This window comes from Patagioenas fasciata, chromosome 1, assembly GCF_037038585.1.
Source record: "Patagioenas fasciata isolate bPatFas1 chromosome 1, bPatFas1.hap1, whole genome shotgun sequence".
NCBI lineage: Eukaryota > Metazoa > Chordata > Aves > Columbiformes > Columbidae > Patagioenas > Patagioenas fasciata.
This window is the reverse complement of record NC_092520.1, coordinates 25,892,606-25,906,620: the sequence shown is the minus strand read 5'-3', so window position 1 is coordinate 25,906,620 and position 14,015 is coordinate 25,892,606. Positions and strand designations below refer to the sequence as shown.

Here is a 14,015-nt window from a genome sequence, read left to right as displayed (position 1 = left end):
TCAGCATTTATTCCAAATGGTGCTTTTGTGCCAAATTTCCAATTAGTGAATGGCATTTGTTAACTAAGCCCATTTGGCTTTCTCTTGAAGGATAATGAAAACCCATCGTTTTCCCCATCCTCTTAATAGACACAATGGAGTCATACTGAACTAAAAAAGACAGAACTGAATGGAGAAAGCTAGGAGAGTTATAGTTTGAGGAAACTCTTTCAGACTTGTATTTTAAAGCAATGACTGTAGTTTTGAGTTTTGTTACAGTACAACAATAAATTTATTAAATAAGAGGGTTTGACTCATATGGATATATTGCAGACTGTTGGTGAATGCTGGAAGTATTGTTCCAGTAAGTAAATATTTGTCAAGATAAAGGCAAAGTATGCTTCCCAATGCACAGAACTGTATTTTTTACTGTAACGCTGTATCCTGTATTTGTATTCCTACATGCATTTGGAGTGTCTTCATCAAAAATATTTGCAATTAAAGTCTTCATGAATTTTCATCTTTGCGTTTTCTATGGAAATTGCTAAAATAGAGACCCTCCGCCAACCTCTTGAAATACTGTTTCCTGTCATGGAACAGAAAATGGACTTTTCCACTTGTGTAAATCTCTCTTAGTTTTTATTTAACTCAAAAATCCAAACATTATTTGACCTTCAATATTTGTCAACTGGCAAGTACAATTTTTGCATACCTCACTGAAATCAAACACATTTTACTCATTTCTATATGCAGTCGTTGCCTCAGAGTTGTTTACCATTGATTTGGTAAGAAAGCACATTCTTACAGCTCCTTTTTCTTAAATTACAGTTTAACTGTGCTGAGAAATAGAACCTTCATTTAGATTCTGACAGACTTTCTGTGTCCATTGTTGCTGGAGTTTCCATTGTTTTATGTGTTTTTTTAATCTTGTTCCTGGGTTTTTTTGAGCATTCTTTAGTATGGAAAGATCAGCATGTGAGAAAGCATAACTACAGGAAGCTGTAGAGTCTATTTTGTTTAGAAATTAGTGTTGTAGACATTTATCATTATGCACATTTTCTGTGTAAGATCATCTCACTCAGAAAGGATTCAGCATGAGGAGTGTCTTGATAGTCACTTTCTGTGGAACATTCTGTAATTCCTATATTTTACATTAAAGTGTTTGGAAGGCAATGGGAAGTAATCAGATAATCTGTTTTAATAGTTTTAATAGCTACAGAGTTGAAATACAGTTTAGCACTTTAAACAGCATTTCAGGAAAAATACTTGGAGAATATAAAAATGTGGGAAATTCCAAATAAAGATTTGGAAAACTGAAGATTGGATATTTTATTTTCTGTGTTTCAAAACAATCCCTACGAAGATAATACTAGCCACTCTGAAGGGAATGTGCTTCTATTGGAAATATGTGACCAAATGTCTGACAATCTGGAGCCTTATTCTTAGCTACTGTGATGAAGATGAACAATTCCATTAGTAATAATACATGTCAGTGTAATACTGGAGTGAGTCTCCTGAATTCTATTTGTAGAGCATTTTCCCACGATAGTGAACAAATTACAATTATCTCTCTGTCCCACTTGCAAAATCCTCATAAGGAAACAAATAACCATTAAAGACTTATCAGGTAAGAATAATAACAATATTAATCTAGCTCCCCTAGGTATCGTGGAATTGGTGCGATGCTCCTAGGATTTTGGTAGGATGGCAATGTAGCGTTACTGTTTGTATGCTCAGTCGGTTAGAGTTGTTTGCTATGAAATTATCCTCTGTGCAAAGACTTGTATTGTTTGTGAAAGAAAGATGAAAGAACTGAAGTAGCTTCAGGACAGAGACTACTCTGGGGAGCTGTAGCTGTGTGTGATGGCAGAGAGGCCAGTGTGACTGTTTTTCTTGTGAATCTTTAGAAGTTTGAGTGAGGAAAACAAGGCATAATGCAGCAGCATGCGCAGGGACTGCCATGGAAAGATGCTTAAGGGGATGACTGGAAAGCACTTCAAGGAAACTAAGGAACAAGAAAAGTACTTGTGGCAGTTGCACTACAACGGATGGAAGTTTTCATTATACAGTGAAGCCGTTCAGATAAAAGGGGAAGATCCATCCATGAAAACAGAAAGTGTTTGAGACCAATGAAATATTTTGGCAACACAGGAAGATTTTCCTCTTGGATGGGCAAAATAAATCTGCAAGAATTGATGACATTTAGAATTGTAATAAAGAATAAAATATGTTGCATGTGATGACCATCAGTGTCCTGTGCCTTATTGACAGCAAGCAATCAGTGGAAAGATGCTAAAATAGAAATTACTTAAGGAGGAGATGAGGTTATTTTGGTTTTAGTCTTGGTTGTGCTTTACTTAAGCTGGCAGTGGTTCATCCAAGATGAAGTTTTAGAAAGCCATTCAGATATACAAAGGTGGAGTGTGATCATGTGGGCCTGAAGAGCAGCTAAGAGTGTGTGTCATCAGGACTGGAGTGATAATTGAAGCTTTCTAAATGGAGAAAGTTACCCAAGGACAGGGAAAGAGCTGGTCAGCTTTTTTCTTGAGGACTGGCCAGAAAAATGAGAGTCTTCAAGTCACAAAAAGCTTCAGTGTTTTAAGACTTGATGTACGTTTCATTTCTTTTAGACGCAACCAGAAAAACTATCTGAATGGTCAGACTCTCTGTCCTGTCTTATGAAGAAGCTGGAACGGCTGAACTTAGATATTGAAGAAGCTCTGAGTGCTGGTTCTTCCCCCTCCGGTACTCCTTCTGCCAAAAGGCACAAGCAACTGGTAAGAATATGTGTGTTGTATTATATGTTTTCTAACATTAAGCTATCAGATGCTCATCAAGCCATGGTTTTCAGATCTGCTTGTGTTTCTGGATAAGCTGAGGAACTCAGGTTCAAGGATGAAGTAAGTTACAGTTTTAACACAATGCTAACAAAAGCTCATGAACTGCTTAGACAACTAATGGCCAAATAAACAGAAATGTCAGAGGGTGAAACTTTTCTGTCAATATGGCTTGAAATCATTGAACACCTTTTTAGAGGGGAATTTGAATCTAGGTGATTGCATGTGGTAGTTTTTCAGATAGAATATTTGAATTAATATAAAGTTCCAGTGCTAGCCCAGTTACAACTTGTTATGTTTCTTTAAAGACAAGAGTGGCACTATGTACCTTCATTAAGAATTGAATTAGTATTTTTGTTTCTTTATTTTATCAGAACATTTGATTTAGAGTGGCATTCCTCTGGTTAAGAATATTTTGTGATGGCAAGTGTCATAACTTGAGGACACACAGTTTCCCAATCTTATATTTTGAGGGCAAATGGGATTAAGGAGCAGTGATATTACTTTAGTAATTTTTGAATAAGCAAGGGGTTGTTTTTATAGAAGCAGGTAACTGGAGAGTGAACAGTGTGAGAAGTAGCAATGTTTGTTTTCTGCTTTAGGCTATGATTAAAGTCAGTGCTTAAGATAGAGTTGTTTGGATTTGCAGCTCTGAATGTTAGTACTGGCTTGAAATTCCTGAAAAGTGAGCTTGTTTGGATGCTTTTGCTGTCACTGCTGTTTCAATGCTGCTTAATTTTGTAAAAGTAAATTCTTTAAATAAATGTCTGTGTGGATCACTGTAAACGTCAATGTCCCTCAAGGTGGGAAGGTCAGGATCTGGCATCTCGGTGTTGTGCTTTGCAGTATGTGTTTTCATACTCTGCAGAGAGAGTGTTAGTGACAGAGTAGCCATGACTGTCTCTCCTTTCTTGTTGTACATGTCAGCAAGTCAGAACCAGGTCTGTCCAACTGTGTTCATTTCATCATTAACTTCTCTATTAATGGACAGTGTTCTGTCTTCTTGTAGGAGACTGCTCAATGTCTTCTGTTGAAATGCAGTGGCATTGTAGTCTGCTTTTCTGCCTGATAGTGAAATTCAAACCATCAGAGTTCCGGCATTTCCCGCTGTGAGGCAGTCTGGTTTTGCTAACCAGAAGTCCAAACACTCATCATTTTATAGCTGTGCCTATCCTACTAAGGCAAAAGCTGTGGTTTGGTCAGGCATAATTCTTTTTGCATGATGACTTGAACATCATAGGATACTGGACTTCAAATCTATTGCTGGGACCTTCAGTGAGGGACATGTAGCATGTGGACAGCAGAAAAACAAATCCAGATAAACAGTGTTTTCAAATGCCATTTGATACATAAGAACAACAACGTCCAAAGTGGCTGCATAGAGAATGCCAACACCAGCGTCCCAGATGTTGCATTTCTCTTACTGAAGCCTGGTGGCAGAGGCCGGGACTTTGGGCACAGCTTTCTTCTTGGGACATATTCCCTGACCAAAAACCTGTGCTAGTGATACAGAGCTGGTCATGCTTAATATGCTGATAAAACATTCTTCCAAGCCAGCCTCACTGGTCTTGGCACACTTGTTTGCTTACCAATAGCTGCATCTGTTTGAGTAAGTCCAAAAAGATTCCAAGGGTTTAACATTGATGCCAAAATCACCATTTTCCTCAATAAGGTATTTGAGCAGTTAGGCTCCGCTTTATCAGATCATGCCGTCTTTCCACTCTGAAGCAGGCAAACTTGCTTCATTTTAATTGTCTATGGACAGGCAAACATCACATGAATCAGCCACATTTTTATTGTGGCCTTATTTGGCAGAATGGAAATGTCCTTTAAGCCTCTGAGAGCCAATTTCACTACAGGAGCTGGAGAGGTCACTTAACACAAAGATCCTCCTTATATGACCAACAAGATCAGAGCAAGAAAAGAGTCAGGGACAATCTGTTGTGGAGCTGATGGTGGGACAGCCTTTGCTGTCTCCTGTGAAGGTGTTTGTAGCAAAGCCATTTCTGAACAGGAAATTGTCTGCTCTTATTTAAATATTTAAGAATAATTTGTCTCAATACAGGTTGGCCTTAGACTTCCAGTATAGTCAAAGAAGCAAAATACACCCTCCTAAATATCACCATGAATTTACTGTGAAGAAACAGATTTTGAAAATCTCAGGATGACAATTACAGCAGAAAAAATGAACAAACTCTTGTTTTCATACAAGTTGTATGAGTAATTTGTCTTCTATCAATTCATCCTGTTTGGTCTATATTTCTTATTCTAGCTTGCAATTTTTTCCACACATGTCAAATGTTCTATTCTTGTCACTCGCAATGAAACTCAAATAAGAAGAAAATTTATCTTAGACATGTATTTACAAGTAACCACATAAATTGGGCTTCTATAAAATTATGAACCACTTATGCGTTATTTATCTATTTTTATCTCATTTTGATTATATAAACTGGGAACTGATGCAAGAAATTATGATAGAAAAGGATTTGGGGTGAAGTGCTCACAGATGCACGGCCAGCTGATAGACCCAAGGTCTCAGAAGTAGGTGACTACTGTATGAGTGACAGCATGTTTGGTGGAGCCACTACTCTGAAAATTGGTCTCTTAAGGGTGTGGGCAATTTTAACAGACAACGGGGTATTTATTTCTTACGGCATATGCCGTGTCACAGAAATATATTTCGTAATTTAATTGCTAGGTTGAGTCAGTTTTCTGCTGAAGGGTTGTTCATGTGTTCATGGAAGTAACTTCTTGATATTTTACTATTCTTTGAATTTTCCTGTTGTGAAGTCTTTAATAATACTTGATTGAACAAAAGTTTTACAGGAAGAAGTCTAAATGTTTGCTAATGAAAATAGACTGAGTGAACAAAAGTTACGGGATGTATTGGGTGAGAGTAGGTCTTGCAATATTTTGGTGGACAAATTTAAGGTGTTTTCTGAAACATGATCACTTGTAGATGCATACTAGGAAGTGGTCTGTCTTTACAGCTGTGTAAACTGCAAGTTACTGCTGGTGAGTTTTTTATTGGGAAATACCACTGGGCAGTAGCACTGGTTGGATGACTTGGTATCGGATCCAGAAAAGATATGAAAAATAATTATTTCTCCTCACATTATTTTCTGAAACATTCTCTCACTGATGCTATAAATGCATGATTTAAGTACAAAAAGCTGGGCTATCTGAATGTACTAACAGCAAAACTGATAGCTTTGGAAAACTGCAGTCAATAGTACAGCTCTTCTAAAACCTCTACCTTTCCTATGAAAAAAAGTCTTTCCTAGCAATATAGAGGGAGGTAGTTTGTAAATGAGATAGCAGAGATAAAATGCTCTTGCTGTAAGCAGCAATTTTTATTGTTTAATGTATCCACTTCGTTGCGATTTGATATCTAGTACTCAGTTTCACTACAGAAAAAAAAAGATCTGAAGAATGAGAATCACGTTTTCCAGTTTTATTTCTTTATCATTCATGGATAGTGACACAGAAATCCTGTTTGATTATGGTTGACCTGTCTTATGGCAGCAATATGGCTTTCAGTGAACAAAATTTTGTCTTTAACTTCCACATTCTCTTTTTTCTTTTGCAGTAGTATATTATCTTCAAACTTTTTTGGGTCTCATACTGATTCTTTTGTCAACTTTGCAAAGCCTCCTCATTTTACAGCCCTAAAAATATACTGATTGGAAATTAGGCAGTTGCTGTTGAATACTGGCAGCAAATTTGTCCTCTCATGAAGGGGAGCAGCCAGAAAATCGGCTGATTTTTGTTTGTACCCAACAGCTGATGACCACGCTGCAGTGCGCCCACGATCCTGGTTCCCTACCTTGTTGTCCTTCTGAGAACAACCAGGATACATGGGGGAAGGTTGTGCAGTTGGGTTATTCCCCGCATTGCATCCAGTGTGGCCGGGTACGTGTGGGCCCGGAGCTGGGACACACATCTTTAAAAAATGGTGTGGGAGTGGAACAGTCGAGTGATATCTCCCCAGAGAAAAGCGGATTGGTAAAGTTTGGAGTCTGTAATTTGAGAATGAGAACTTGTTGGGTCTCTGTTTAAGTTAGAAAAACAAACATGAAATGAAGCTGAAAGAGAGTTTTTAATAATTGGAATAAAAGTGTTTCTAAAGTAGAGGTAATTCAGTTCCTTGATATTTAGGCAAGTGTACTACTATTTATTAGTTCTCCAGTTGTGCCTATTAGCTGTTAAGGAAATGACTTCACATAATATCTGGATGTAAGCATGATGTAGCAGATAGTTTTAAGAAAAGAGATTGAAACCAAATATTTGCTTTGCTTCAGAGAAAAGAAGCTTTAAAAAGATAAAATTCCAGTGTTTTTATCTTGCAGTTCACATTAAAAATATTTATGACTTACCTTTATTTACAGGGTTTTTAAAATTCTCTTACAGTGCCCTGTTCAAGTGGAGACAGGCTTTTATGGAGATCATCAAGGAAAAGCATCTTGGATAAATAGAAGAGCAGACTACCAGGATCTAGACTGTTTAGCGTATCCAGTATCAACTGGAGCACGACCTAAAACTGATGTAAGTAACTACAGCAGATTTACAACATTCTCTGACTCTGAGGTTCAGTAACCTCAAAATTTAGTATTTATCACTAAAAATAGTCCTTGCGTTTCTCTTCAAAGTAATTTGTTTTGCAAATATTGCACTGCATGGAGGAGTTTGGTTTGCAAAACAGGTAAAGATAAAACTAAAGTCAGTCTTGAGATAATGAGACCCCAGGGCTGTGGGATTCACCTAATCTGATTTTAGACAACACTGATGGAGACTTCTACATCTGAACTAGCCATTTGGGCTGCCTTCATAGTCAATGGAAAGAAACAGGCACTTCTAAAGAGTAATTAATCTCATCTAGAGGTTACATGTGATGGATTCCAGGTCTCAGACCCACTAGTGCTTCTTGTTCTTCGTTGCTTGTTTTAGAATTAGTCTCCTAGGTTTTTTAATTTGACTGTTGGCTATGCCCAGTTCAGGGGCATTCACTTTAAGCTGAAGTGTCCATCTCTGGAGGTTTAGTTAGTCCTGCTTCTAATCAATAATAGCAATATTTATTTTGGTTTCGATTTTGTTGTTGTTGTTTTGGTTTGGTTTGTTTTTGTTTTTACAAGGTGATACTGCAGTCTGCAATTTAAGTCTGTTAAAATCTATCAGAGGGCTTTCTCAAAAGGCTTGCATTCACTTTCTCGATAGCCGAATGTTGTTGTATTTATGCATGTAAAAGTAAGGTATTTTAGGATCAGTGTCTTGTTTCCAAAATGCGGATGGTTTTGCCTCTCAGTTGTAAATTACTTGCATGCCAGCAGTGCCCATGTTAATCACACAACATTAAAATGGTTGCCCTGGTTGAATCAAAGGGTGCTTATAGTCCAGTATTATCCTTTCTTTGACAGTGGCCGATGCTGAATGTTCAGGAAGAATTTTAAGAACTGGATAAGCAGATAATATGCCATTACAGCTTCCTTTGAGGTATTTAACATGCAGACATGTTGAAGCCATACACCATAGTGCAGTTTTGGAATTAATAACCCCTAATGGTCTCTTTTGCCACTAGTTGTCTTTTGTATATGTTTGTATTTGTTTGTTCTTTTGATATTCCAAGCATCTTGTAGCAAAGAGTTCCAAAGTTTAGCTGCGAAGTATGTGGAAAAACCACTAATTTCTTCTCGTAAATTTGCTACCAGATTATTCGTTTGGCTGTAATTCTTGTACTGTGAAAAACTGAGTCTTAGGGATCTTGTAAGAAGTAGTGAATACCTGAGAATGAAGTTGGGGGGGGGTTTCCAGTGTATCTGATTGTCTTTATTTGTATTGCATTTTATCTGCCTGTTTATCTTATGCTTATTCAGCACTACGAGGTCCTTTTGCAGCAATCAGCAGACGGTTTCTGTTTTTATTTACTTCTATAATTTAATATCATCAGAAAACTCTGGCCCTTTTTATTCCTCCATTTTCCAGATCATTTATGAGTGTGTTGAACATAAATCTGTGAGACTGTCACGTAATATCCCTCTACTATAAAAGAAAGCAACCAATAATTCCTGACCATTTTTTTTGCTTTTAGTTAGCAATGAAAAGACATTTTTATTTCTTGGCATCTTTTTAGTTTTTCCTCCTTGACAGCATGTTTTGAGGCTGATAGATAACTTCATCAGAAGCTTCTTGAAATGGAAGTGAATTGTGTAATATCAGCCAGATCACTCATATCTACTATGTCTAGATTACTGAAACGTGGCCGCCAAGAGCCACAGTCATGCATCCCGGTTAGCCTGTGTTACTACCCATGTGTTTAGTCTGCTTCTTAAGCATATTTTCTAAAAATTTTCTGCCAAATGTATTGGTTCTACTAGCTTCTTTTCCACAATTAGTTTCAGAAGCATTTTCAAATATTGGCATCACTGATGGCACCCTCCATTTCTGCAATCCCAAAACAAATAGATTTTAGCAATAATTACACATCAGCAGCTTAACAGTAATCTTTCTCCTGATGAGGTTCTTATTTCAAGTTATCTACACAATTTTGATTAAAGCAAAATCTGTTCTATTAAAGGTATCTTTAAAACTGTCATAGTGTTCACGTACCAAAGAATGATAGGCATACCATGTAGGCATTCTGTATTTCATTAAATGAGCCTGCTCCCGTTCATTGAAATGGAAATTTAAAAGTGGGATGCACTTGCTTGCTAATAGAAAAAAAAAAAAAAAATTATTCCCACCAGCTATTTCCATCCTTAGAAAAATAGATTTGCTGTTTTCCATTTCTGCAAAAGCACAAACGTTTGTTCTGATTTGTTGCTTGTTCTACTTGGAATAGATGGTAATATTCAGTAAAAAGTAAGATATTTGCCAACTTTATTTTTTTGGGTTTTTTTACCTCAGCCAAGTGTTCAGGCATGTACATCTGCCTTCCCACTAGTACTATGTAAATATTTTTGAAGTGATGTTGCAGTAATGCTACCGTTTGGCTAGAAGTGTGTAGGAGAGAAGACAGAGAAAGCAACATTTTAAAAAATTATTTCCAGAAGTCTACATTTCTCTTTTTGTTGAAATTCAGGAAATACTAGTACGATAAACAGCAGTCCCACAAATCTTCATCAGCACTGTCCATGTATTGTATCAAACATACATACTCTGTAGTAACAACACTGTAATGCAGAAAGTGTTGCTGTTTCTTAGAGTACCATCTAGTCTAGAAACTTACTGGAGGCACAGAATTTCTTTAGAAGTCAGTGGGCTGGTTTTTTTTCATTAGCCAGTGCTTTAAATTAGAGACAAATGTTGAAACTGGGTGTTCGCAAATTTCATTCAGGAGAAGTAGATCATTTTACTTCCTTCAAAGTGTTGCTTTTGGTGTATGTGCTGTATTTCAGGCAAATAGAAATAATGCCATGTCTAGCTCCAGACTGCAGTCTGCATGGGTCTGTAATTTCTCTCCAATACCCAGATTTTTACTGATGATTCCTTAAGATACAGACTTTCTCATACTTTTTAAAAAGGGCATGCCCAAGTTACTTTAATTACAGTAGGGGTATGGATCCAAATGACAAAAGGCCTAATTACTTCTGTGTCACACCGAGGTTGCATCCGTTTAACTCCCATGATCCAAGTGGTGTAATACATAACTTGTGAATAACACAGCAATAAATCAGACCCATTGCATTTTGATGAGCTAGTTTTTTCTTCTCTTCGAATTTTTTATGAAAAGAGCTTATCTGTCTCTGCTCCCCAAGTGCTCATACACCCAGGCATGTAGAAAACCAAATACTCCATGACTTAATGTGATTAGCAAATGTAGCAAAGGAGACCAATGTGAGAAATAGCAAGGATGTTGTAATTCAGGAATGATATGCAGAGAAATATGCAGGACACAGTTGTTCGGTTCTCAGTACGAGGCAGTGATGTTAGCTGTGCATTTTCATGGATACCAACTAGGCTGACAGCTTGAAAGGTGCAAGGAAGGTTTCTCTGGCAAACTTGTGTCACAGTAGGTATTCTATTTATATGCCTTTGCAAGATGACTCACACTTGTTACAACATTTTGATAGAATAATAGTGAAAATCATAGTTTTAGGGCAACTATGTGTCATGTCATGTCTCCCCTTCTTCCTTTCCCCCAAAAAGTTCTTTCACTTTGGGAAATATTGTTTGTGATGTACTAGAGGAGATCTGTACCAAAGGTGCTGGGGAGATCAAGTGCCTGAGGGACAAACAGACAAGTTTCACATGACAAATGCCTGGCATTTGTAAGTCCATGTCTACATCATAGAGATTCCATTAGTTCAGAATAAAACATCACTTCTACAGCAAGATCCGTCTCACCCTGGAGTTGTTGTCTGAATGTAGGTCACCTGGTTGAAGTGCTTTGTGCTCCCAAAGTGCTGATATTGGTTGGTTGAGTGTTTGAAGAGGCTGGAGTGACTGACGGAGGCATTGGCACTTAGAGCTGGGGAGCTACATCCCTCCCATGGTGTACAAGTTGTCATCTTGCATTTGATGGGCAGTGCCTGCCAGTGCTTGCACTGGGCAGAGGAAACTTTAGGACCCAGATGGTCTAACTTAGGAGTCAAACTCCAGATGGTGTGAAAACCCTCTGGCTCTTACAGATGACACAAAATCATCTGCAGTGTGCACTCTGTAAATCAGTTAAGGGAACGAAACATCATGTATTTGTAACAAGGTGGGTTTTTTCCTTTATCTATGGCAAGTCTACTTCCATGTTTTCTTTTTCAGTACAGTTGATGAACACAGTTTTGATTTCTCATGCTTTAGTTCCACAAATAGCTTGAGTACCTTAAACCAAGAGGGCTAAAATTAACCATTTTATAGGTTTCAGGCTTGTTTTAACATGGCTTCCTAATCTTGTTCACTGCTCAGCCACAAGGATATGTAGGCTGGTGCAAGAGAGGGTCAGAGTGGCTGGAGATGAGACAGGCTGAATTGCTTCTTTCAGCATCAGCACCAGCTTCTGATAGCTTAAACTGTTTATGGAACTATAGTTTATCTGTGCTAAGCCACTTGATTCAGAAAATGGGAAGCAAAACACTGCTTTGTAACCCACATGACTGGAAAGTGTTTGATTCTTTTAAGAAGATATTATTCCTTTTTTTTTTTTCTTCTGTGAAATGCTGCTCAATGCTATAAACAGTGTCTTAGAGTATAGGTCAGAGTTTTCAGAGATGTCTGATATCTTCTGACATTGTTTAGAAATGTAAAACTAATAATACCATAATCTATGACTATAGTAGTCATTATCTCTCTGTAGGCAGTGAGATGCCTGCCTGACCCTCTGACATTGTTTGAGGCCAGAGAAATTCGAAAGTAAAAACAGCCAAAGAAAAATCAGAATAATTGTGTTTCTCATGCACTACTTGTTCAATATTGCCGCCCCTGGACCAGCAGGGATCAGAGATTATTCCATTAGTGAGTGTGTGTAACAAGCCTTTTGTCAAATAACTGCCAACATCTGGTGCAAAAGTGAGGTTATAATGTGACAACTCGTAACAGTTTGTATGTCTACTCAGCACTCTTTTGGAATTTAAGGATCCTTAAGTATTTACAAACATTAGGCTGATGCTTTACTTGTCCGTGAAATACGCAAGCAGAGTCTTCATTTTACATCAAAGATTATAACATAAGTGTATATAACCTGACTCTAAAACAGGTTTCACGCACTATCACTTCTAGATGTGGTCATAAATTTATTGGTTCACGGTACAATTTACAGCAGCAGTTACATCTGTTATCTAATAGGGTGTGTTAGGTGGAGATTAAGCAGATCATGCTTTGCTCTGACCTTGCACTCCATTGAAGCTGTTGATAGTAAAGCCCTGAGAAGACTTGTGCAACCTCTGGACAAAGATTTCTTACCTTAGAGAGTTCTCTGCCCGTTCTGTTGTTGAGCCACGTTCAACAACCCACAGAGTGCAAGAAGATGAAGTAAGAAGCCCGGACCTGAGTGACAGAGACATAGTGTTTGACGTTTTATTTTCTCAAAGAGGTGGTTTGCTTGGAGACAGTTATTATGCTTTGTTGGAAATGAAGATTTCTGTCAGTACTTTGAACTAAATGTGCTTGTAAAAGTAGCATAGCTCATGCAGATAAGAGATGCAGAAATCTTTGTAGAAATCAGGTCCTCTTGGGCTTTCTCAAAGTCCTACTGGTTGTTTGCAGCATGGCTGAAAGCACAATCGATACACAATCTGTGCTACCAGACCATCCTTCCTCAGAAAGTGTACTAACTCAGATTGTTCCCATTCTTGCAAAAACAATTTTCAAACTGTATCCTTTAGTCATGTGAATTGCTTTCCTGCCTATCCTTAATGTTGATATTAATGATGTCCGCAAATTAGCTCTCCAGTATGGATGCAGGTAGCCTGAAACATCATCTTTGCAGAATTTTTCTTCTTGCTTTCAGTACTTAATAGGACCAGTATCCTAGTGGGACAGAGGCATGGCAAAACAGTCCAGTAAAGTGACTCACTGTTTCCAGCTGTGCTCTCTAAACAATGGAACTTCTCACCTCTGCACGGGATGGCCTCTCCATTCCTCCCTGCTCTGCCCACATGGTAAGGAGATCGCCCTTCTTGCCCAGGAGCACTCTAGACTTGCAGGCATTTCTGAGACCGTCAAGTGCTCCTGAAAGAGAGCATCTTCCCTGTTTAAGATGAACTGGTTTCTTGGTAGTAGAGCAATTCATTGTCCTAGGAAAAGCCTGTACTAGCTCTAGCAAAAAGCAGGCTAACAGAGAGTGATGGGTAAATGGTTTCCTCCCTTCCTTCTTTCCCACTTTTAACAGCGAGAGCGATATATTCTGATATATATAACTAATACTCCAGACTTTCTCATCCGCTTCGTTTCCAGTGCACCTGACAGCACTCTGGTCAAAGTCTGCTCCTAGCAAGGAGTGGTTGCAAGGGTAACAGCCCAGCGTAGCCCCTTCTCTCTTCCCTTTTGTCTTGATTCCCTCCTCCCATCAGTCAGCTCCTTCACACAAAGCTGCCTGTGAACCAGGCAACACTGTGCTTACATGTTATGCTGAAATCACGATGCCACAGCAAGTCTCAGAGAAGCAAGTCTCAGGGAAGGGGAAGCTCCGTATAAATTTTAGCTTTGCTCAATGTAAGTATTTTGTACATGAATGGAAAAACTGTCAAAAACTTCTGAAAGGAAAAGTAG

At 38.2% G+C, this 14,015-nt stretch overlaps 2 protein-coding genes across 4 annotated transcripts in view; both read left to right on the top strand.

Annotated features, from left to right (window-relative positions):
- Window positions 1–14,015, top strand: part of STARD13 (StAR related lipid transfer domain containing 13) — a 309,147-nt gene that overhangs the window by 77,599 nt on the left and 217,533 nt on the right. For all 3 annotated transcript variants that reach the window (XM_071804769.1, XM_071804759.1, XM_065829818.2), the window contains 2 exons: window positions 2,610–2,756; window positions 7,230–7,364. In XM_071804769.1, the coding sequence (XP_071660870.1) occupies window positions 2,610–2,756; window positions 7,230–7,364 (282 nt within the window). The remainder of the gene's footprint in view (window positions 1–2,609; window positions 2,757–7,229; window positions 7,365–14,015) is intronic.
- The window catches only part of LOC139827249 (uncharacterized), a 343,678-nt gene that overhangs the window by 141,827 nt on the left and 187,836 nt on the right, over window positions 1–14,015 (top strand). The gene's annotated exons all lie outside the window — the stretch shown is intronic.